This window comes from Carassius carassius, chromosome 34 (assembly GCF_963082965.1).
Source record: "Carassius carassius chromosome 34, fCarCar2.1, whole genome shotgun sequence".
Lineage (NCBI taxonomy): Eukaryota > Metazoa > Chordata > Actinopteri > Cypriniformes > Cyprinidae > Carassius > Carassius carassius.
The window spans coordinates 8,246,568-8,271,638 of record NC_081788.1 but is presented as its reverse complement, the minus strand read 5'-3'; the positions used below and the strand labels follow the sequence as shown (position 1 = coordinate 8,271,638).

The 25,071-nt window shown below is 36.5% G+C and overlaps 4 protein-coding genes across 6 annotated transcripts in view; 1 reads left to right on the top strand and 3 right to left on the bottom strand.

Annotated features, from left to right (window-relative positions):
* Positions 1-994: 994 nt before the first annotated feature.
* On the bottom strand, positions 995-6,123 carry ywhabb (tyrosine 3-monooxygenase/tryptophan 5-monooxygenase activation protein, beta polypeptide b). The gene is made up of 6 exons (XM_059523895.1): positions 5,967-6,123; positions 4,042-4,342; positions 3,724-3,847; positions 2,143-2,306; positions 1,698-1,793; positions 995-1,606 (listed from the first exon to the last, which is right to left on the bottom strand). Exons 2-6 carry the CDS (start codon positions 4,333-4,335, stop codon positions 1,556-1,558), a joined length of 729 nt encoding a protein of 242 aa, XP_059379878.1. The 5' UTR covers positions 4,336-4,342; positions 5,967-6,123; the 3' UTR covers positions 995-1,555.
* Positions 6,124-7,111: 988 nt separating this feature from the next.
* On the bottom strand, positions 7,112-11,998 carry LOC132115421 (eukaryotic translation initiation factor 2 subunit 2-like). Its single transcript, XM_059523893.1, has 9 exons — positions 11,843-11,998; positions 11,363-11,534; positions 11,068-11,168; positions 10,213-10,342; positions 9,518-9,612; positions 9,256-9,404; positions 8,485-8,541; positions 8,312-8,397; positions 7,112-8,016 (listed from the first exon to the last, which is right to left on the bottom strand). The coding sequence occupies exons 1-9, from the start codon at positions 11,855-11,857 to the stop codon at positions 7,841-7,843; spliced, it is 981 nt and encodes a 326-aa protein (XP_059379876.1). The 5' UTR covers positions 11,858-11,998; the 3' UTR covers positions 7,112-7,840.
* A 6,656-nt stretch (positions 11,999-18,654) lies between these two features.
* Positions 18,655-21,276, bottom strand: chmp4bb (charged multivesicular body protein 4Bb). The gene is made up of 5 exons (XM_059523892.1): positions 20,945-21,276; positions 20,247-20,424; positions 20,029-20,143; positions 19,442-19,571; positions 18,655-19,225 (listed from the first exon to the last, which is right to left on the bottom strand). The coding sequence occupies exons 1-5, from the start codon at positions 21,126-21,128 to the stop codon at positions 19,161-19,163; spliced, it is 672 nt and encodes a 223-aa protein (XP_059379875.1). The 5' UTR covers positions 21,129-21,276; the 3' UTR covers positions 18,655-19,160.
* A 3,195-nt stretch (positions 21,277-24,471) lies between these two features.
* Positions 24,472-25,071, top strand: part of LOC132115418 (embryonic polyadenylate-binding protein B-like) — a 138,679-nt gene continuing 138,079 nt past the window's right edge. The window contains exon 1 of one of the 3 annotated variants that reach the window (XM_059523891.1): positions 24,472-24,601. The gene's annotated coding sequence lies outside the window, so the exon portion shown is untranslated. Of the gene's footprint in view, positions 24,602-24,661; positions 24,927-25,071 lie in introns of those variants that run through there. The other 2 variants (XM_059523889.1, XM_059523890.1) reach the window with 2 other exon arrangements.

Genomic DNA, 25,071 nt, shown 5'->3' with positions numbered 1-25,071 from the left:
CTACACTAATATTTGTCTGTTTCTCTCTTATTCCGAGGTCACCGTAGCCACCAGATCCAGTCTGTATCCAGATCACAGGGTTACTGCAGTCACCCGGATCCAGTACGTATCCAGACCAGATGGTGGATCAGCACCTAGAAAGGACCTCTACATCCCTGAAAGACAGCGGAGATCAGGACAACTAGAGCCCCAGATACAGATCCCCTGTAAAGACCTTGTCCTGGTGGTCCTCTGAGACAAGACCACAGGAAACAGATGATTCTTCTGCACAATCTGACTTTGCTGCAGCCTGGAATTGAACTGCTGGTTTCGTCTGGTCAGACGAGAACTGCCCCCCCCAACTGAGCCTGGTTTCTCCCAAGGTTTTTTTCTCCATTCTGTCACCGATGGAGTTTCGGTTCCTTGCCGCTGTCGCCTCTGGTCACTTCATCTACAGCGATATCGTTGAAATGCACAGACACTATTTTAACTGAACAGAGATGACATCACTGAATTCAATGATGAACTGCCTTTAACTATCATTTTGCATCGACACACTGTTCTCCTAATGAATGTTGTTCAGTTGCTTTGACGCAATGTATTTTGTTTAAAGAGCTATATAAATAAAGGTGACTTGACTTGAAAAACTAAAGGCCAAGTAAACCTTTTGGTGCAATCTTGCAAACCTTTTTTATACAAAATGTGCTAACTGTAATTCCATTTTTGGTAAGCTACATTACAATACTACTCTTTTGTATTTAAATATAGGGGTGGGTGACAGGGCTTCAGTTGGTTCACTCCACTTTTTTTTATTCTCTGTAAAATTGTATTTTGAGAGGAAAAAAGACAAGTCAAGTAGGCTAGGGCCGGCACCAAGTGGCACTTCAGTGTCCTTTTTAAAATTAATGTTTAAAAATGTCACTGCTTGTGTTTAGGAGTATGACATTAATTAAAATACAGCTTAAGCAGCAAAGAATTGAACACAAGAAAGCAGAGAAGTCAGACTTACTCTGTATTTGGTGAAAACAATCTGCCAGTTTAATAACCATACAATAAAACCTGTAAATACCGATGAATTACACGAAAAAAAATTGTAAAAAAAAAATGAATGAAAATGAAAAATGCACAACCAGCTAAAGTGGAACAAAGGGAATTATCAGGAAGGATGATTAGAGTTCACAACCCCCGATCCCCAATACACTCACCCTCACATTCAAACACACACACACAGTTACTCTCTGTTAGCAGCACACACAATCTTACAGTCACTCAGACACGCATGAAGGACAGGGATTGATAATCAGTACATGTTAAACTCACAAACAAAATGACTGGGCCTGCTATAATGTCAGCATGTCACCCTATGAGCCACCCCACCCGCCTCCCAGCCACGAGGGCTTCGCCGAGCGTCTTCCTGTAGGTGATCATCACTCAGAAGGTACAGGGGAGTGGATACAGGAACTGGATTTTGAGAGGGATGGGTGCTGAAGGGTGGAACGAGGTGGGAGGGTTGGTGGAAGCCATTTGTGTAATTAAGGTGGATGTGTGTGGGTGTTTGAAGATCAGTGCTGCTCCTCTAATTCTCATTGTCGCCTGCTTCATCACCCTGGTTTTCTGATGTCCAAAGCTGCAAATATGAGAATGAATATAATATATGAACCAATTAAGCACTTACAACAGAAACATAACTGGTTCAGAATGTATAATGGAAGACTTACAGTGAGGTTGTCCCTTAGAAGCTGCATGATCAAAGTGCTGTCTTTGTAGGAGTCCTCATTTAAAGTGTCAAGCTCAGCAATGGCTTCATCAAAAGCCTGTAACAGAGGCACTGGTTCCTCATTTGGGTTGAACGGGCATGAAATACACTGGTGGTTGCATTTGATTTGGCTCAAACAATGTTCATTGCAGTCAAAGAAATAAAATATAAATTTATATGTTGAAGAAGAGTAAGAGGCTGTTCACATAGGGCACTTACTATTATTATTATCATTATTTTTTTATGACCCTCTTGGTATACTTTGGCAACTGTACCGTCTCTCACTACTTGGCAAGTTAAAAACAGTTCAACTTCTATGACGGGTCTCTGTCCAAATTTTATTAAATTTAAGAACTCGTCCTGTGTGAACGGCCCCTTATGCTTCCAGCATTTAAAAAGATACCAACCGTCTTAGCGAGGTGACAGGCATTCTCAGGAGAGTTGAGGATCTCGTAGTAAAAAACTGAAAAGTTGAGGGCAAGACCCAACCGTATAGGGTGTGTGGGCTGCATTTCCTTCTTACTTATCTCAAAAGCATCTTGGTAAGCATTCTGAGATTTATCTACCGTGGCTGAAAGAACAAAAAGTTGATAACGTGTTGATTACATTCAAAAAAAGTCAAATATATAATTAATTTAATATACTTCTCTCACTGATCGTCGGACAGATCACAGTGATGCAGTGAAATTAATGTTTTACCAAAACCAAAAAAGTTCTTATTTAATAAAAAAACAAAACTGAATATGAAGTTTCTTGAATTAAATTTGGGTAACTGAACTCATTATGCTGTTCATGGTGTAAAGTTCTTCAGCAACAAGTCACTTCTCAATGTTTCAGCCGAACACATTTTACATACTTCTCTAGAATCATTTTTAGTCACACCGAAGTGCATTTACACTGCTGACGTCTTCACCTGTTGTAGCTTTTCCACAGCATGTTAATGAAATAGATGCTAAAACAGTCAAAAGAAGTGCTAATTAAACTTCACTGTGACCTATGATTTCAGTTCTCTAAAGTATTACGCTGGAAACTTTTTGTGTCTCTGTTTTGGCCAAATATTTTTAGTTTCCAAAATTTCGGTGTATCACTCATAGAGGGATAGACAGACAGAAAGTTAGATTTATAACAGACAAACAAAGAGACACATAGATAGAAAAATATAATAGACAGAAAAAACAACAGACAGAACGAAAGACAGAGAGAGATAGAACAGAGTTTACAACAGACCTATACTCTATTTGTGGCAGCATGACCCCCAATGGAGGGATTATAATACAAAAACAAAATGTCAAATTCTTGGAAATTTTTTTTAAATATTAATCTAGATTGAAGGAGCAGACACGGAGCATGATTGTTAGATGCATCATGTTTGTTTATTTATTTTTTAATCAAATGTAAGGCTTTTTACCACCCTTTTAAAGATGTGCACAAAAAAAATAATAAAATGAATACCTTAAACTGTAAAATAACTGTAAAAAAAAAGTTTAAGGTTTTTACAAAAACTAATTCCTATAAAATGTTCTTCACATTTTTGTATTTGCTGCTTAAAAATATGGGCTGATTTTTGCACTGGTGTTAACAAAAAGAGCAGATGGGCTGATTGAAAATACAAATTCATTTCTCTGCCAGTAGGAGGCACTTTTGAAAACGGCAGAAATAAAGTTGATTTCCACAGTAATGGCAAAGCAACTCTGGGCTATTTTTATAATAACACTACTATAAGTAGGTAAGATAAAATGAAAATGCCATAAATATCTTCAGAGATACATTCATATAAACATGCTGCATTTTGACTTCATATTTATTAAATGAATTCATAGCCTTTTGAAGTTTATTCCTGCATGAGTTTTGGACAAATTTGTGCAACTCTATTTGTGCCAGTCAATGTTGATATTGTGGCAGGCCGCCACAAAGAAATCAATGTATGGAAAACACTGAAGCGACAGACGATAGAATGACAGATAGACACACGCATACAGTGCACTTACTGGTCTTGGATTCTCCAGACGCAACCTCAGATAAGTATCTAAAGTAATCGCCTTTCATTTTCAGGTAAAACACCTTGCTCTCTGCCTGAGAAGCATTGGGAATGAGGTACTTCTCCAAAAGACCCTGTCAAGACAGGTAGGGACCATCAGGATTTTTGGTCAAACATACTGAAATATAGAACAACATTTGACTCTCCCACTTTTAATATGGAGAATAAGGGTTCTTTGAAACCTGAACGCTAAATATTTTGTATTTAACTTCATGTGATGTCATCATTATAAAAGGTTCAGAAGATGAAGAGAAAGAAGTGAAGGTACCAGCACATCATTGCAGATGTCCTTTAGTTCAGCCTCGATCTTTTCACGATACTCGTGTGCCATCTGTTGCTTCTTCTCGTTCCCCTCGGTCTTCTGCTCGATGCTGGAGATCACACGCCAGGAGGAGCGACGGGCGCCTACCACGTTCTTGAATGCCACAGAGAGCAGGTTGCGCTCTTCATTGGAAAGCTCCACACCGCCCTCGGTAACAGACTTCATAGCGGCTGCCATGTCATCATAGCGCTCGGCCTGCTCTGCAAGCTTGGCTTTCTGCACCAGGTCACTCTTGTCCATTTTTAGACTAAGAATCAGATAAGAGTAGTTGTGAGCACAATAATTCACAGAAAACAACCACTAAATTTTACATTTTGAAAGCACTAGACAGAAACATGTAACACACTATTGGCATTAATGGTAAAAAAATGTATGATCAGCAGTAGTTTAAGGGCTGCGTTGACGATATTAATTACAATTTTTTTTTTTACATCAATTCTTAAATCCCAAGATCAGCATTTTAGTCTATTCCGTTTTCGTTTGATGTGCAAATCTTCTCTAAATAATATTTGTAGCGTGCCTCCAATCCAATAATTTTAATAAGCTTTGTGTTGTTGTTTCTTTTGATTTGAAACCGTCTCAGCTTTGAAATTTTGTAAACTTAAGCATTTAAAAATATTGAACATTAGAAAGTGTTGAAAGAAACAGTACAACTTACTGAATGGCATCATGTCATCACTCAATCTGTGTTTCAACCACGGAAAGACATTAATAAAGCAGCTTGTAAGCAACGTCACGTAACAGGTTACATTTACACCTCAGAAAATTCATTCAATGTCCATAAACTTTAAGAAAAAGGAACTCTAGATATTCATTATATTTTTACTTGCATGTTCGAATAAATCTGTCATGTAAACAAGTTATGACAGATGTTCAAATGTTTATTCATTATATATATATATATATATATATATATATATATATGAAAATGCCTGCTTAACATGATGTATGTCCTGGTGTCCTCTACAGAAGACATAATACGTCATAATCCGATTTTTTTTTTTTTACGACAAACTAAATGGAAAATTTGTGAGAATTTACAGATAAGTGCAAAACATTATATTTACCTAAGAGTGCTAAATTTTATCATACTGTCAGTATCAGTCATTTTTAAAGAGTGTTTATGATAAATCCTCCAAACATTTGATATCTCTAAAAAGACCTGAATGTGCTCCGTATAGGACATCTGGAATTAAAACTGTGGCATGTAGAGTCTCAGAGAAATACACTGAAAATATGTAAATGATCGGAAACGAATAATAGAATGTGTAACAAAACACAGCCCTGTGATCTCATTGAGAAGCCTATTTTAGACTGTCTAAAACGTAATGCTCTACCAACAGAAAACATTATGGCATCATGTTTAACACTCATTCACATTTAACAAGGCCTGCCTTAAGAGAATATACAGTGGGAACCGCGACTACGTAGTAAATGAAAACGTGTTTTTCTAAAACAAATCGAGCATTCAGGCCGATGCTTAAATAATCGGCTTTCAGAATTTGTCCTTTTCTCGGTCATGAAGTCCAGCAATCGATTCGATTGCAGTGTCAGGCTTAGCTGGTGAGAACTAGCGCGCTAACCACACATACTTTCACAGAAAGGACGAAATTATCCGACAATATGTAATGATTCTCAACCTTTTAACGTTATACTGATATCTAACACCAAATGCTGTCAGGGGTCTCGGATATATCATTGTAAGGATTCATCTCTTCTGACAGACCCTGAGGCCCGCAGCGCTTAGCAAACTGCTAACGTTAAATCCCTCCGCTGCCCGCGAGGAACGAACATACGATCGCTTTCGCAATCAAAACATGTCCCGTAAGACACACGGAGAGTCATACAACGAATAAGGGATATACACTCACGGTATAAACAGCGTCTGCTCTGACTTTAATCGTTAAAAAGACAAAAATTGGGTCCCCGTCCTCCAGCTCGCTCTTCGGTTGTTCTGGGCTAAACCTCTTCCGCTTACAGTGACACTTCCGCTTCCTGCAAACCGTTCCCACTGCCCCAAAGTTTTTTTTTCTTATGTAACATATATTTGATACTATGAATAACCCGTTTAGAAAATACTGACTCATTAAAACAAGAACTAGTTAAGCACATTTGTAGCACACAGAGAGGAGGCGAAACAGTACAATGGTTTAAAAAAAGCAAAAATACATATTAACATTTGTGTTCTTAGCTGAGGTTTTTAAACTTGATCAGCATTATGTTTATTTGTAAATGCCACTGTCTGCATGTATAAGTGACACATTTCCTGCAGAAATACAGCATAGATTAAAAATGTTGCGGGTTAGAGGCCAATTAAAATCAGTGAACCACATTCATGAGTGAGGTAAGTAAGGTGTGGCAGCTTTACTTTGGGACAGTTGAGTAATACACCTAATGCTATTTCAGTCTACTGAGATTACAAAAACAAAACATAAGGAAGGCCACAGAATAAAAATAAATAAATAAAACAAGTAAATACTAGCAGTCATTTTTAAAAGAAAAACAAACCTTTACTGAATTAGATATTACTCATTAAAGCTACATCAGCCTCACAAAGTGAAAGATCTTTTGAATGATCAGGGTTTGAGACCAATAATATATATAAATATATTTTAGATGTTTTTATAAAAAAAACAAAGAAATGTTATTTTCATCAATGTTTCAAAAAATATATTACAATTAAAAATTATTTTCTGTTTAATGTAATACACTCTTTTGATGCAAGGCTGAATTTTACTGAAATTACTCCACTCTTAAGTGTCACATGATCTATCAAAAATCATTCCAATATGCTGATTTGCTGCATGAGATAGACTAATTATTATCAATGATTAATATTTTTTTGTGGAAACCAATTTTTTTTTTCAGGATAAACAGCATGTTTAAAAGAACAACATTTAATTTAGATAGAAATTGACTGTCTTTACTGCCACATTTATCTATTTAATGTGCCCTTGCTGCTAATAAAACCCCTAAAGACCCAAACATTAGTATGCACCAATAAACAAGAAACAAGTGCACAAAAATTTTTTATTAAAAAAAAAAATTCTAATTCAAATATGCCAACAAATATTTCAATCAAAGCACTGCAAACATGCCCTAACCTCGGCTGTTCAATGCTCTACTGAAGAAAACAACGCAATCTGAATTTGTCTGAGGAGTTACATAAGATCAGTGATCTTGTATTCTAGTGTTCAGGAGAGATTTAAAGTCACTTCTACTGGACCTCTGGATCACCAAACACTCGCTTGGATCCAATCTGAACATTATGAAACGACTGTCCCATAAAAACATATTTTGAGATCTGGAGATTCTGTTTTACTTTGACAAATCAAAGTCTGATATAAAAAGCTGTGGTTCATTTTCAAAAAGCATGGAAGATGTTTGTCTATTTCTGGTTTCCATCCAGTAATATTACCTTTTTCTCTAAAAAAAAAAACAAATACTGCTCAGAGTAAAAATTCACCAAATAGACAGAAATATGCTATGGTTATCAGATATGCTAAATGCACAAAATATATAATATGTCTGGAGGAAGGAGGTAAAGTAAGACAAGCAAATCAGAGGCTTTCTGTTCACAAGCCCTCTAGCTTCAAGGTCAGATTTATTAATAGAGATTACACTCAAAACCCTCCAGAGTTCACTCCAAGCCTTGGGTCACTGGGCTTCAGAGGAGAGCAGTGAAGACCGCCGTCAGCCAGAGGAGCAGAGCATCAGCCTGGGAGGCCAGAACAGGGAGCTTGTATTAGTTGGCTTTGGCTCGAAGCTGGGCTCTTTTGCCGGTGACGGCCTGGAAGCCGGTCTTGATGCTGGCTACAGAGCAGCGTGAGTGACAGGTTTCACACTGCAGGAAGTAGAGCCGTGTGTCCTTCTGCAGAATTGTATCCGGTGAGCGGCAGGTGTGACAAGTCACATATTCCTCTGTGAAAAGCAAACAGAAAATGGCTTGTCAAATGAGTAATATAAACAGTAAATACTGAGTTTTTCTCCTGTAAACCAAAAAAAGTGAGTGAACTGAACTAAACACTTCCATTCTACATGTACTACATTAGAATAGAGGTCACTATATTTTTTTTGTTTTTTTTTTTACATGAAACTAGGGCTGCACAATTATTAGTGCAATAACCAAGATTACAAAAGCACAAATCACACAGGAAGACCTATGTGCCGTGACTCATTTGCACATGAGGGTGAGATAATAAAATATTTGACTTACTTATATATCTTCTCAAGACGTTCTCTATTTGTTTCTGTTGAAAGCGTCCCTTGATTACAAGCTGGTTATTTCCATCTATGGATCCACTAGAAGCATGAAGGCAATACTTGCGTTATAGAAGAAATCACCTTTTCACATTAGATTGAATACTGGAAATGCAATTAAAAGCTCACCATGTTCCTAACTCAGCTAATAGGAACGCCAAAAGATGTTTGGGCTGTCGATGCAACCTGAAGATGAAAAAAATTTACATTTTAAAAGATTATTAGACAAAATTATACCAATGAACTAGAATCACTGGTCACATGTTAAAGAAAAGGAAAAATGTATATCTTCCCACCCCACATGTGTGATTGTATACACTTTAATCAGAATTAGAATCAGAATCAGAATTTAAATATATTTTTCAAAAGTACAAATATTTTACAAATATCATGAATCATATTTATATTGTAATTTATGCATATTCAATGTTATATAATTTTTGTATTTATTATTAAATAAAAATGCTTAAATTATTAATAAATACAAATTACAATCTGACCTAAGCATGTCTTGCTATAAAAAAAACATTCAATATTTTATATAAAATATTTTAAGAGACTTCTCTATGTCTTGACACAAACATAATGAAGGGGTCTTTTTTTTTGCATTTTGTTGCACCTGATTTTGATTTAGCAGACATATGTTAGGCAGATGGTAATTTTATTATTTTAGGATTTACTTTATTATATTAGGACAGTTCTATCACTCTGATATTTTTTATTTTGTCCATGTTTGCATCATCATCGTATGTATGAATTTTTTGCATTTCAATGCTTTAATGTATTTTTGAATAAGTTGGAAGGACCAAAAACAAAAGCCTTATGGTTGAGCCATGTATCATCTGTCGTATTATTTTTAAGAAAATACAGCAGACACGGATACTAAATGTTTATACTCACAGTTTGCAGATGTCAGTGAAGTTGACAAAAGAGGTTTTCTTTGTCCCAACTCGGACCACTTGAGGCGGCTTCATCACAAACTTCCTCTTCTCCCCTGCCACCATATCAGGGTTCTTCTCTCTCATGATGTTAAACACCCGGCTCAACAACTGTTAAGACGCAGACATGTAAATAATGACAAATGAAGGAAAACTATGTCACAAGCGTGGGGTAGAAGTAACTCATCATATGTGTGAGGAACAAGAAGGATTACTCATCCTACCTCATCGTAGGTGTAATCTCTCTCTGAACCGGCCCATGCTGGGCCCGACTGTGAACTGAACGTGATGCCATCTGTGCTTTTATCATCCTCGACAACTGGAGTAAAATATAGGTGAAGATTCACACAATCAAAAAACAACTCTGGAAAAGGGGACGGGGAGCAGCAGCTCATTTGCATTTAAAGATACATGTACAAAACAGTGTATGTCTGCTTCCTCTCAAAACAGGTGTTTTAAAATTATATACTAAATGATTTGTGGGATGTTTTGAGCTGAAACTTCACAGACACATTCTGGGGACTTACAGTACATAATGTAGAAAGGGGCATATTAGGTCAACTTTAAAACAGTGCATTTGTAGTGCATTAAATACCTTGAAAAAGAAAAAAATAATGAAATTATTCTTTTCAGAAAATTATAGATTTGATAAAGTAACACAGACTTGATTTTTTTGCAGACATATGGAACAGAACATGTAGAAGGGTGACTGATTCTTGTAAAAGCGCAAGATGTAACTGAGCTGCATAATTAAATAAAAACTTTTTAAAGCCAGTTTTGAGACTGATGTGAATGGCAGCTCTTGCTAACTGAAAGCTTGTTATACACACTTATTCCCTTAACTTCTGCCTTTTATTATTCTATAAACAAATAAATATAATTATGCAGCACACTTATTAAATTAAGTGTGTCTTCATACCATCATCCTTTTCCACAGTGTCACTTTCCTCAGCGAATTCCACTTTTTTTTGTTTCTTTTTTTTAGCTGGAAGCATCAGATCCAAGTCATCTTCCTCCATTTCCTGCTGCTCTCCCTCAATTTTCAGCTCCTGGTCACCAATAAAATGAAAAGAGTCAACAGCCTTTAGAAGAACCACCCAATACAAGAAAATAAGCACAATGGATGTAACATTAGGAATCATTATACCAGACGGCTAAAACAAAAAATACCAGAAAATGTAATGAACCCACTTTATATGAGGTGACTAACTATGTACTTATGTCAAAAAAGATCACTGTCAGGTACTTAATGTTGCATAACAAAACACTTCTGATGTAAGACACGATTAAAAGTTAGAGACCGGTTTGGCGGTATGGTTAGGTTTACTTGTGGGTTGAGAGGTAGGTGTAGATCACAGTGTAATTATAAATGAACTACAGAAACTAGGTACAGATGTAATTGCATACAGGAATTCTTTAAATAATATAATGTAAAAACACATCTACACATGGTAAGTGCAATGTTTCATGATTAATATAAATGTTAGTACACAGTAGTTAAAGTTATTAGTAGTTAAACAATATAAAGTGGGTGCAATTTCTTTAAATATTAATAATGCTTAGTAATGCAGCACACAATTAATGTAGACATGAAATGGAACTTTTGATCATCTTTTCGCCCTGTTGTGACATAGAAGTCAAACGCCTTCTTGAACAAGAAAATATGTTTTTGAAGATTACATCAACTTTTAAATAATGATGTGAATGGATAAATCATTCAATAAATGGTTACATAGCAGCATCATTCCTTGGCAGTTTCCTCATTAACAATTACCTTCATGCCCTCCTCAATGTCATTTTCAAACACCTTCTTCGGTTTCTTTTTCTTCTTTTTCTGGTTAAAGAAGTTCAGATCATCTAAATCATCCGAAGGCTCTGTGAAGATAGATGAGGGTCACGCAGTTTCAAAAATGACCAGAAGTACAATCCTGAAACAGCACTGTACACAAACCATTTTCAAGGTTGTGGTTTAAATACAATTGTTGAGAAACATTTGACTTCACCCAAGGCCCAGATGTAAAAGAGAAGAGCAAACCTCATCACTGTTGGTCATAATTGCATCCTCTCACCCTTTTTCTTGACTTCATCATCTTCAGGGTCCAGTTCTCGCTCCTCTGCTGCTTCAGGCTCAGCTTCCTTCTGTTCAGTCTGTTGAGCCTCCTCTCCTTCTCCATCCTCGTCGAGCATAAAGGGCTTCTTCTTCTTCTTCTTTTTCTTTGTTGTGGAGGGGTCGAATAAAATCTGAGGACACATATCGCACGAAGTTAATTTGCTCAAACATGCCTCACTGTGCAGGAAGGAAATAATACGACGCGTAACTTTTTTTACAACGTTACTCAAGCAACGTTGAGTGTTGTTTATTTATTTATTTATTTTAATTCTATACATGCAGAAATAAGTCATGAAAAACACGGTTGTGAATGCAGTCTACAGCACGCTAACTTACACTGAAACTGCTCTCACAATCTAAGCCAAAAAGCACAACATGATTGAGTGTATTCCCTCAACTGTGAATAATAACAATACATAGAAATAGACCACCACAATACCTCGTCTTCTGACATGATGATTGACTCAAATATCGCTGTTTCTCGTCCTGTTCAATATCGTAGACACAGCTAAAACACTACTGCTCTCGCCCCATCCAGTCTTGCATCAGCTCAGCGCGCAAATGATTACATCATAATGACGACATCAGTACGCGACTTTACTTGTGACAGTGGTGCTGTATGGTTTCAATTTTCTTTTACTGTCTATGGTTTCAATCGAATACGAGATTTATGTTCCAATTTAGATTTATAGTTATAATCATTACGGTTGTTTTGCTTCTTCCAGACATGCACGTAGAACACTACGACTCCAAACACGAATTATTAATCAAATTAGCAAGATTTTTTTTTCAAGAGCCAAACGGCCGAATGCTTTATTGAAAATCAGTAATTCCACCCTTACCAACATGAATGTAAAACAAAGAACAAAAGGTACTTGCCAACGAAAACACGGGCAAGAAGAGTGAAATGAGCAAAAGTCAAAGTCACCTTTATTTATGTAGCGCTTTAAACAAAATACATTGCGTCAAAGCAACTGAACAACATTCATTAGGAAAACAGTGTCAATAATGCAAAATGATAGTTAAAGGCAGTTCATCATTGAATTCAGTTATGTCATCTCTGTTCAGTTAAATAGTGTCTGTGCATTTATTTGCAATCAAGTCAACGATATCGCTGTAGATGAAGTGACCCCAACTAAGCAAGCCAGAGGCGACACCGGAAAGGAACCGAAACTCCATCGGTGACAGAATGGAGAAAAAAACCTTGGGAGAAACCAGGCTCAGTTGGGGGGCCAGTTCTCCTCTGACCAGACGAAACCAGTAGTTCAATTCCAGGCTGCAGCAAAGTCAGATTGTGCAGAAGAATCATCTGTTTCCTGTGGTCTTGTCCTGGTGCTCCTCTGAGACAAGGTCTTTACAGGGGATCTGTATCTGGGGCTCTAGTTGTCCTGATCTCCGCTGTCTTTCAGGGATGTAGAGGTCCTTTCTAGGTGCTGATCCACCATCTGGTCTGGATACGTACTGGATCCGGGTGACTGCAGTGACCCTCTGATCTGGACACAGACTGGATCTGGTGGCCACGGTGACCTCGGAACAAGAGAGAAGCAGACAAATATTAGCGTAGATGCCATTTTTCTAATGATGTAGCAAGTACATAGGGTGTTATGGGAAGTGTTTCCGGTTCCGGTTTACCTAATTAATGCAGCCTAAAAATCCTTTAACGGATTTGGATATTAAAAGCATATTAGTATGTTATGTGTAAGCCAGGTTAAAGAGATGGGTCTTTAATCTAGATTTAAACTGCAAGAGTGTGTCTGCCTCCCGAACAATGTTAGGTAGGTTATTCCAGAGTTTAGGCACCAAATAGGAAAAGGATCTGCCGCCCGCAGTTGATTTTGATATTCTAGGTATTATCAAATTGCCTGAGTTTTGAGAACGTAGCGGACATAGAGGATTATAATGTAAAAGGAGCTCATTCAAATACTGAGGTGCTAAACCATTCAGGGCTTTATAAGTAATAAGCAATATTTTAAAATCTATACGATGTTTGATAGGGAGCCAGTGCAGTGTTGACAGGACCGGGCTAATATGGTCATACTTCCTGGTTCTAGTAAGAACTCTTGCTGCTGTAGTTTGTTTACTAAGCGTGCAGAACAACCACCCAATAAAGCATTACAATAATCTAACCTTGAGGTCATATATGCATGGATTAACATTTCTGCATTTGACATTGAGAGCATAGGCCGTAATTTAGATATATTTTTGAGATGGAAAAATGCAGTTTTACAAATGCAAGAAACGTGGCTTTCTAAGGAAAGATTGCGATCAAATAGCACACCTAGGTTCCTAACTGATGACGAAGAATTGACAGAGCAACCATCAAGTCTTAGACAGTGTTCTAGGTTATTACAAGCGGAGTTTTTAGGTCCTATAATTAACACCTCTGTTTTTTCAGAATTTAGCAGTAAGAAATTACTCGTCATCCAGTTTTTTATATCTACTATGCATTCCATTAGTTTTTCAAATTGGTGTGTTTCACCGGGCCGCAAAGAAATATAGAGCTGAGTATCATCAGCATAACAGTGAAAGCTAACACCATGTTTCCTGATGATATCTCCCAAGGGTTACATATAAAGCGTGAAGAGTAGCGGCCCTAGTACTGAGCCTTGAGGTACTCCATACTGCACTTGTGATCGATAGGATACATCTTCATTCACTGCTACGAACTGATGGCGGTCATATAAGTATGATTTAAACCATGCTAATGCACTTCCACTGATGCCAACAAAGTGTTCAAGTCTATGCAAAAGAATATTGTGGTCAATTGTGTCAAACGCAGCACTAAGATCAAATAAAACCATTAGAGAGATACACCCACGATCAGATGATAAGAGCAGATCATTTGTAACTCTAAGGAGAGCAGTCTCAGTACTATGATACGGTCTAAATCCTGACTGGAAATCCTCACATATACCATTTTTCTCTAAGAAGGAATATAATTGTGAGGATACCACCTTTTCTAGTATCTTGGACAGAAAAGGGAGATTCGAGATTGGTCTATAATTAACTAGTTCTTTGGGGTCAAGTTGTGGTTTTTTGATGAGAAGCTGAATAACAGCCAGTTTGAAGGTTTTGGGGACATATCCTAATGACAATGAGGAATTAATAATAGTCAGAAGAGGATCTATGACTTCTGGAAGCACCTCTTTTAGGAGCTTAGATGGTATAGGGTCTACCATACATGTTGTTGGTTTAGATGATTTAACAAGTTTATACAATTCTTCCTCTCCTATGGTAGAGAATGAGTGGAACTGTTCTTCAGGGGGTCTATAGTGCACTGTCTGATGTGATACTGTAGCTGACATCTGAATGGTTGCAATTTTATCTCTAATAGTATCGATTTTAGAAGTAAAGTAGTTCATAAAGTCATTACTGCTGTGGTGTTGGGAAATGTCAACACTTGTTGAGGCATTATTTTTCATTAATTTAGCCACTGTATTGAATAAATACCTGGGGTTATGTTTGTTTTCTTCTAAAAGAGAAGAAAAGTAATCGGATCTAGCAGTTTTTAATGCTTTTCTGTAGGATGTGTTACTTTCCCGCCAAGCAATACGAAATACCTATAGTTTTGTTTTCCACCAGCTGCGCTCCATTTTTTGGGCTGCTCTTTTTAGGGTGCGAGTATGCTCATTATACCATGGTGTCAAACTGTTTTCCTTAACCTTCCTTAAAGGAACACTCCGACTTTTTGGGACTTTAGCTTATTCACAGTATCCCCCAGAGTTAGATAAGTCCATACATACCTTTTTCATTTCTGTGCGTTCTGTAAGTGTTATTTGACGCATACACCGCTAGCCTAGCTTAGCACAAAGACTGGATGTAAATGGATACTGGTAGCATAGTAATCCCAATAAGTGACAAAATAATGCAAACATTTTCCTATTTACATGTTGTGATCTGTATAGTCACAGCGTGTACAAATAACAAGGCGATATGAGACAGAGACCATTTTTAATCGTATAAATACTGGGAACTATATTCTCACTAGGCGTAGGAGCACAGCTAACGTTACTTGGGCGGAGTGATTAGCGCAGCACACGAGACCGTAAACAAAACAAACGTGACTAACTAGCTTGACGTGACTCGTGATCATGGCTGACTTTGAGGAATTTTACTGTGTATCAAACCAAGATCCAGAACCATATAGTTTTGAGCCAGAATACACAGACGAGGAGTTACAAACTTTGGAAGCTGTAAGACGAAGGGAGAATCAGAACGAACACGGACTGGTGGTGTAAATGTGGAACATGCCAACCTATGCCGACAGAAACCGAGTGCCTTTGTTGTAATGAATTGGACCGGGTATTGCCATCAATGTCAAGGCTTGATGACATTCAAAATATTTGCGTCACTACCACGGAAGATTTCTCTGCCCTAATACACCCGGCAGTTGTCTTTTTTTCCCCATTGTGACAAGATCAACTGGAAGAAACGCCCCATGCCGAGTGAACCTAATGGTCAGCTGTCCACCAAGTAAGTGATCTTGTTATAATGATCATTCATAGTTCAATGAAATTGTAGTATAGCCATTGCACACAGTGTGTCACAATAATAACAATAAAGGGGATACACTGATACACGGACCCCCTATTCACGTAATAGTGTCACTACTAAGGTTATATTACATTAGCATGGCACTGTTACAGTATGGCTAATGTTAGTCATCTCAAAACATAACGGAACACTTACCGCAGCAACAGGTGATCCAATTTGTCCTGTTTTTATTATCGATGGGATGGCTGTATCCTTTAGCACACGTTTCATGGTCCGTGTGGCAACTTGCATTTTTTCAAAATAGTCGTCTACAGTAAAATGTTCAGAGCAAACGAAATACTTCGTGATGGTGTTTACAGGTGTGTTTGGATCTATGTCGTTTATGAGCGTTTGTGGTTGGAATTCTATGAAACATCATAGTAATACCTGGTCTCCCCTGTTTATTGTTGCAGTTCTTTACAATACAGCGAACACCCATGATTGTACACTATAAATTTACTATCTAGTAATTGCTGGCTCTATTACTCCAACTCTGAGCGAACTCTCTTCTCCTCACCACTGCGCGTCTCGTGTGCTGTGCTAATCACTCCGCCGCAGTAGCCACTCCGCCCAAGTAACGTTAGCTGTGCTCCTACGCCTAGTGAGAATATAGTTCCCAGTATTTATACGATTAAAAATGGTCTCTGTCTCATATAGCCTTGTTATTTGTACACGCTGTGACTATACAGATCACAACATGTAAATAGGAAAATGTTTGCATTATTTTGTCACTTATTGGGATTACTATGCTACCAGTATCCATTAACATCCAGTCTTTGTGCTAAACTAGGCTAGCTGTGGGTGCGTCAAATAACACTTACAGAACGCACAGAAATAAAAAAGGTATGTATGGACTTATCTAACTCTGGGGGATACTGTGAATAAGCTAAAGTCCCAAAAAGTCGGAGTGTTCCTTTAAGCGTAAAGGAGCAACTTTATTTAAAGTGCTAGAAAAGAGAGAGTCCATAGTTTTTGTTACATCATCAAGTTGTTCTGAGGTTTTGGATATGCTAAGGAATTTGGATACATCAGGAAGATAACTTAAAAAGCAGTCTTTTGTGGTAGAAGTGATGGTTCTTCCATACTTGTAACAAGAAGTAGAATTTACAATTTTGGCTATGTGAAGTTTGCACAGAACTAAATAATGATCTGAGATATCATCACTTGGCTGAATAATTTCAACACTATCAACATCAATTCCATGTGACAGTATTAAATCTAGAGTATGATTTCGACAATGAGTAGGTCCTGAAACGTGTTGTCTAACACCAATAGAGTTCAGAATGTCTATAAATGCTGATCCCAATGCATCTTTTTTATTATCAACATGGATATTAAAATCACCAACTATTAAAACTTTATCTGCAGCCAGAACTAACTCGGATGTAAAATCACCAAGCTCTTTAATAAAGTCTGTATGGTGCCCTGGTGGCCTGTATGCAGTAGCCAGTACAAACATAACAGGGGATTTATCATTAACATTTGTTTCTCTGGATAATGTTAAATGAAGCACCATTACTTCAAACGAGTTATACTTAAAGCCTGCCCTCTGAGAAATCCTGAAAACATTGTTATAAATTGAAGTAACACCTCCACCTTTGCCTTTTAGACGCGGCTCATGTTTATAACAGTGATCTTGGGGGGTGGACTCATTTGAAATAATGTAATCATCAGGTTTTAGCCAGGTTTCTGTCAAACAGAGTACATCTATATTATGATCAGCGATCATATTATTTACAAAAACTGTTTTCGTAGAATGGGATCTGATATTCAATAAGCCAAGCTTTATCATTTGTTTATCCATACTGCTTCTGTTTTTTATTTGTTGAATCTCAATTAAATTGTTAATCTTAACTTGGTTTGGACATTTTTTGTATTTTCTAGTTCGGGGAACAGACACAGTCTCTATAGTGTGATATCTAGGTGAAAGAGTCTCTATGTGCTGAGAATTAACTGACCTCTGTGACGTGAGGCAGCTAGCAGACGGTCGGTTTAGCCAGTCTGTCTGTTTCCTGACCTGGGCCCCAGTTAGTCAAGTATAAACACTAAGACTATTTGCCATATTTCAACAGCAACTGCATGCAGTACAAACACCATGCCTCACTCTTCTCATAAACCTAACCATGAGGCATTTCAGTCATTTAATAGACATGTCATTAAAACTGCATCAGCATGCCATTCATTAAGGCACATAAAGCATTATATGCTTTTCAGTGCACATAAGTTATTGTTTTATTTAACTTCAACAAGAACTTGTTGAAAGTTGGATACTGCAGAAAGACTAACACCAGAGAAAAGGAAGAAAAGGAATCCAAAAGTTTAATGATCTCTCAAATAAAAGCCATCTGCATTTAAAAAAAAAAAATACAAATGTACACATACACCTCAACCTGAATAGATACAGCATTTTTGCATTTCAAAAAAGTATATGCTCCCATATGAGAGGGGAAAAAATATGGTATAGTTTATTTTATATAATTACAAACATCTACTGTCAGATAAAACCTCAGCACATCAATGAATAAAGACTGAAAAGAGCACAATAGGTTAATATTTGTTATAAATTAGGTAATTTTCTGTAACTATTTGGATGCACCGAGTAAAACCTGATGGACAGTCAGATAGATATAGATAGATATATATATATATATAAAATGAAGCTAACATCAGTTATTTAAATTTCTTACCAAACCGTTATGTCACTGTCAACAAACTAAAAAAAAGTTTATGCTATTGGAAGTGTTTGAATAACATTAATGAAACAGAACACATTGAGATCAAAGATAGAAGCAAACAACAGTACCAAATATATTTCATATATATCAGATGAGATGAGAGTGTGTTGGCCATATACATAAAAACTGTATTGGCAAACATGCAAATCTCCATGACAAAATAAAACGGTTTATGAATAGTAGAGAGGTAAAAAACAAAAAAACACTTCTATAAAAAGAGGAAAAATTAGAAACACCAATTCATTACCTAAATAACCATAGCCAAACATTAAGGGTCACTTCATATATTATGTCATCAGATTTTATTGTCCGATTAATCTGCTTCATATCCATTTTCGTTTGTAACTCTTGTTGTTCTGGGCTTGTTTTAGCCACACTGCAAGAGCAATGGTAAAATTTGTTTTGTAGTGTAAACCCTCTGAAGGTTCCCAGGTTTGCCTGCAAAGGCCAACCACGATGAGCAATGGGAGTCTGTCAGATTGGGTACATTCACATGGCCCATGCCTTGAGATCTTCCATGTCATCCTCATCCTCCTCTACTCTCTTTTTGGGGGCTGGAGAAACACAAAGACAAATGGTTATAAGGTTTAAGCCACAGGGGAAATTTTATACTAGTGTTAAAGACCATTACATTGATAATCCATTTTTTTTTAACCTACCAAAGTCAAATTTTACATGTATTATCTCATATGTAAACTCTTGAAAGTAGTTTGCGAGATAAAAAAAGATTTGGATTTTTGTTGGTATTATGTGAACAGCAGGAAACAAACCAGCAGATTTCTTGGGTAATGGGTTTGAAGGCACACTGGGCAGAGGGACATCCTCAGTGCCACTGATCTCCAGCAGGTTCTTGTCCAGCTCCTCCTGTTCCAACTCCTCCAATTCAGCTAAGAGCTCATCCTAGAAAGGGCAAGAATCACATTGTTCGGTCAACATTTGTAAAAAACTGCATTAGAAGAGAATGTTGCAGCAAACGCCAATGTGAGTCTAAGTAAAATGCATTTATTATGCTCTAAAAATATAAGTCCAATTGAGGAAAATTTGTTTATTTGTACTGTTCTTGTTAATGTTGAACTTAAAATCTGATTTCCTAAGATTTTGGTTCATCTTCATTTTAATTTAACATCAGCAGCACTTGAGCTGTGAACTCTGTGTGTTTGTGTAAAACCTGATGAATCATGTTCTCAACAAGATTTAAGATTCCTAACAAGTTCTGTTGAGGAACTTTGTAAACCATACTGAAAATATCAGATTTTTTTAAAAATGTAAAATTTTCCTGAAGTGGATACATTTTTTTTAAATGCTCTTCAGTGTGCATCAAACATCTCACAAGTTCACTCCCTTTGACCCAACACACCTCATCATAGTCTTCTCCAAAACCTACAGGCCTTGAAATGGCATCGGAAATCTCCTGTGCCAACTCCTGCTGCTCTGTGATGTCCTGCATGAGGTCGTCCACTTTGTCAATATCCCTGAAACAATAATAAAAAAAACATCAAATAGACACTTATCTATATATCACTAACTGTATTCTGTGATACAGATTCAATAGGAAATTTTACTCCGGTATCTTACATATTTTCATGGGCTGTCTTCATGGCCTTGGCTGCAAAGCCCATATTTTTAAGCACTTCTGTGTTTGTATTAGCATTCTCCAATGCTTCCCGCTGGAACTCAATAGTGGAGAGAGTGCCATCTATCTGAGCCAGTTGCTTCTCATATCGCTTCTTTCTTTTCAAGGCCTGTAAAGCAGCTAAAAAATTGGACAACATACATACAGAAAATTACTTTACTAATATATATATATATATATATATATATATATATATATATATATATATATATATATATTCTCAAGAGATTCCCAGCATGTGGGATGTTTAATTATGGTAAACAAAGCACTAGATTAAGTCAATGGCTGTTATTTCACAACACACCACATGACACTAATCATAAGTAACTAAGTTAAGTGATAAGAACGTCAATCCTTCATTAAACCCAACTCTTGAATTTCGTTCATTGACAGCGAGGATTTTAATGTTCGTAGCCATGCTATTCTACCCAATATAAGTATTATTAATAAAGTGACTTGATAGTTTCGATTTTCGTCCAGTTTAAGGCAAGTGTCGCATGGGTGTAGCTACCCAACCAACATCAATGAAACTGAAATCGACGACAGGTGGGCGAGAGAAGGAAAACACGAGAGAAGCTTTCTTTTAAAAGTTATAGAACACTCATATGATCCAGATCACATGGAAATAGTGCATACATACCTCGTTTGTTTTTTGTGCCGTTTTTCTTTGCTGTTAACAGTTCCGCATTAATCTTCTGCTCTAAGTACTCTTGTTTCTTGGTTAACATCTCTTCTGTCTCACGGAGTTTCTGGATGGCTTCTTGTGGGCTCGGGCCTTTGCCTCCTTTCCCCCCACCGCCAAACAGTTTGCCGAATACGGACATATTGTTTTATATTAAGCGAAACTAAAAAAAAAAAAAAAATCACTCCGAATCTGTTTGTTTCTAGACACTACTGATAAGGTCTATCGCTGTTCCGTGTTCAGTTGTTGATTGTCTTACTTCCTCCTTCAGGCCCGCTGACGTCATGGGACTCGTCACGGTCATGCCACCAATCAACGCGCAGCTGCTGAGCAGTAAAACTACAACTCGTGACCAAATCATTTTTTTTTTTTTTTTGTTTGTTTGAAAGTTTGGGCCACCTTTTATGAAGTCCAAACCTAGTTAGTTTTTTCTTTAGCGCCACAGAAGATGTTTTAAATAAACTTTTGGTTTTACAAAAGACCTTGGCTAAATCTAGGTCATGATCTAGTCAATGAAGAATGAAGATATTCATGTTTAAGTGAAACTATTAATAGAAAACATGTAAATACTGAAATACATAAATCTATCGAAACATAGCAGGCAAGAATATTATTTCAATCTGTAAAACGATTAAAAACAAAGAGTGCCTTAAAAAGCTCTAAACTTCTGGCTACATACGTATACTTGGATTGACCCCCCAACGAAATGTAATTTAATTTGTCTTATAATTTGCTTCAAATGTTTTGGTATTATTTAACTAGAAAACTATTTATTTATTTATTTATTTATTTATTTATTATTTTTCTTGTGTTTATGATATCCTGCATGGTTTTATTGTTAATGGGTTTAACAGTAGAATGATGACAATGCCAATTTTTTATTTAAAGGTTTAATAAAGTGACAAAAATGGCATTAGCTTATTATAATCATTCACTCATATGTTTAAATTTTGTTCTACTGAAATTATCTTTATACATCTTTTTAATAACTTGTATGTGTTGTAATGTTATTTGTCAGAGAGTGTCATATGAACCTAAAAGATTGTTCAGTGCCACTTTGCCTGAGTGATTATGGCATGATGTTTTGTGTGGGTAGCCTACAAATTTATATTTAGAGAGCAGGATGTAGAAAATTTTAGAAACTTTATTACTAATTAGTACTACAAGAGTGCCACACTCTCAAGTGTGTGCAACACTTCATTTTCAGTAACCTATCCATTCTGCTGGTAAAATTTGTACACTCCATTATTTCATGTTTTTCCCTGTTACTTTTAATATAATTGTATTATAATAAATATAAAAAGATTAAATATTAACTTATTATTAACAATTGCCTTTTTGAAAAGATGAAAGACTGTCTTTTGAAAGATGAAATATGAATTGCCTTTTTCTCAGTGGCGGCTGGTGAAAATTATGTTAGGTGGGGCTGTCATATTCGGTTATTTTAAATAGCTTGGCCTTGGTAACCATGGGACACCAGGTCTTATAGCATTGTGGCTCCCAGGTTGTGGAATGCTTTTGCTCAAGACGTCTCTCAAGCATTCACCCTTTTCTCCTTCAAAACCTTTTTTTTTTGTCTGAATATTACTCTTTAGCTCAGAATCTTTAAATTTTACCTTATTATTAATGTTTATGTTACTTGCTTGAATCTTTAACCTAACTTTGTAACTGAACTCTGTATATTTATATCTGCCCTTGGTATGTCTATCTTTGATGTTGAGGTTTATTTAGTTCAATTCCTTAACCTAGGCCTATATTGTAAAGCGACTTTGTTGGAAAGGCTATATAAATAAAAAAATCCTATTATAATTAATAACCACCCAGGATACCAGTGCTCTGTGAAAAGTAATTATTTAATGCCAATATTAAAAGGTTGAGGCATTTTTGCACAAAAACAAACATATTGCACAAACTTTCTATTTGCATTTGAAATTTAACTCAAACAAAATACTTAGTCATTAATTAGCTGATTAAATACAACTATTACCTGCAACAATTTTGAGTGATTTCAAACAAATGTTCCACAAAATGTACAGTAAATAAACATAATAAACTCGATACTTTAGTAGTGGCTCGCGCCCATTGCTCGCGCCTCGCGGCCGCGCGCAGTTTGGGGCGCTAGGCGAAGCGCCCATAGCTGACTAGATTTTAGCTCGCTGATTGGCTACAGTTTATGTCAAACATTTATATCTAAAATCAGCAATTGGCTAAACTGCTCCAAAGACCCGCCTTTCTGGGGCGCTTTCTCCAGCGCCCCAGAGCTGATCACGTGTACAGATCTAGACGGGACGTGTAGAAAAACAAACATTTTGAATTTCTATAATATTTTTCAAATATACTAGCTGCATTTACTATCTCAAACACACAAATATTGATAATTTTATATATGATTTATTTATGTATTTACATGTATTTGACTGCAGTCTGGTATATGCTCATGGGGGGGCGGCGCCCTAGCGCCCTCTATTGGCCAGCCGCCCCTGCTTTTTCTTGACTTTCTGAAAAAAAGAAGTGAGAAATACAGAAATTTTACATAATGTTGCATACTTTGCACATTTCATCACTGTACATTGTTCACTGACACCCCATTTGCACTTCCTTTGAATAGTTTTTCTCACCCTCCATATAGTTATTATGTGTATATTATGTATTTTTTGTGTTTAGTATGTTTATATTTCTAATAAATCGCGATTAATCAAATCCAAAATAAAAGTTTTTGTTTACATGTGTGTGTACTGTGTATATTTTGTATGTATATATAAATATACACACATACCGCATATATTTAGAAAATATTTACATGTATGTGCATGTATATATTTATATGAATATTATTATATATTTAATATGTAAAAGTAACATATTTTTCTTAAATATATACATGCATGTGTGTGTATTTATATATACATGATAAATATGGACAGTACACATATATTATGTCAACAAAAAACTTTTATTTTGGATGCAATTAATCGCGATTAATATTTGACGGCATAAATGTATAACTATTTATTTTGTTACCTATTATTGTTTTAACGATGTGTGGAATACTGTCAATCAATATACTGTTAAAATGATCCATGCATCTTCATGGCTTAGCAGTTAACATATGTCCCATGCAATGATAACACTGTGGAATAATCAGATCACTGCAGAACCGAGATCCAGGGGGCGTGGTTGGATCCAGATATTCATAAACCCCGCCCCTAGATGTGGATCCAACCACGCCCCCTGGATCTTGTGTTCTGCAGAGTGAGGGGCTAAGGTTAATACATATGGATATTAAATGTACTACATATCAGTAAACACATCCTTGTTCCCCGTAGTTTATCTTTTTTCTTTTTCTTTTTTTTTTATCGTACTTAGCTTGTTTAGTAATAAAATAATCACTAGACATACAGTGGACGCTCACAAGATTTATTTTCTTACGCTGAACAACACGGAAAGGCAGTTCTCACAGATGAGATTTAATTGATACGCAAGGGAGCGCGGTTCAAATGACAGGTGTTCCTCGGTAATAATCAAACTGACTCAAAATCAGTCCCAACGGGGTGGAGCCCGCTAGCAGCTAACGTTACACCGAAGGAAATGCTTATGTGCTCCACATTAAACCAGGTAACTATAACTAACGTTTCCTCAGCGGGGTTCATGTTTTAATAATAAACCTTTATTTATTTTTAGTTTTTGCCCATCAGCCGCAGTTGCTGGCGATTCACAGATATGGTCGTTCAAATATATAAATAACGCATATACACATGAAGTTGAACACGGAGCATCAAATCATATAATGTATTTTTTTCGCGTTTGAGTGAATTTTAAAAAGTAACGTTAACTGAACTAAAAAATGTAATCCAAGTGAGTTTGAGGAGATTCCTCCAGTGTTTTATCGGCTACAAGAATTCGTGCACTTACCAATATTACAGTTTTGTAACACTTCACAGTAAAGCCTCGTTCACACCAAGAACGATAACTATAAAGATAACTATAAAATGATTCCAACGATACCGTTTCTCTGTGCCTTTATCGTTATAGTTGTAGTGTGGACTCTGCTATTCTTTAATATTGAGAACGATTTTTAGAACTAT

Bases quoted from the DNA above. Each gene is read 5' to 3' on its own strand.
- ywhabb (XM_059523895.1), bottom strand. From the start codon at position 4,335: ATGGACAAGAGTGACCTGGTGCAGAAAGCCAAGCTTGCAGAGCAGGCC. The intron at 2,307-3,723 runs GTAAGTGCACTG...TTGTTCTTTCAG, and splicing joins GTCTGGAGAATCCAAGACCA to CCACGGTAGATAAATCTCAG. The intron at 1,607-1,697 runs GTAAGTCTTCCA...TCATATTTGCAG, and splicing joins TTCTAAGGGACAACCTCACT to CTTTGGACATCAGAAAACCA.
- LOC132115421 (XM_059523893.1), bottom strand. The intron at 11,169-11,362 runs GTGAGAGGATGC...CTATCTTCACAG, and splicing joins TGATGAAGTCAAGAAAAAGG to AGCCTTCGGATGATTTAGAT. The intron at 9,613-10,212 runs GTATGAAGACAC...ATTTTACTCCAG, and splicing joins CACTGTGGAAAAGGATGATG to TTGTCGAGGATGATAAAAGC.
- chmp4bb (XM_059523892.1), bottom strand. From the start codon at position 21,128: ATGTCCGTATTCGGCAAACTGTTTGGCGGTGGGGGGAAAGGAGGCAAA. The intron at 20,144-20,246 runs GTAAGATACCGG...TTATTGTTTCAG, and splicing joins AAGACAGCCCATGAAAATAT to GGATATTGACAAAGTGGACG. The intron at 19,226-19,441 runs GTTTGTTTCCTG...GTGTTTCTCCAG, and splicing joins ATTACCCAAGAAATCTGCTG to CCCCCAAAAAGAGAGTAGAG.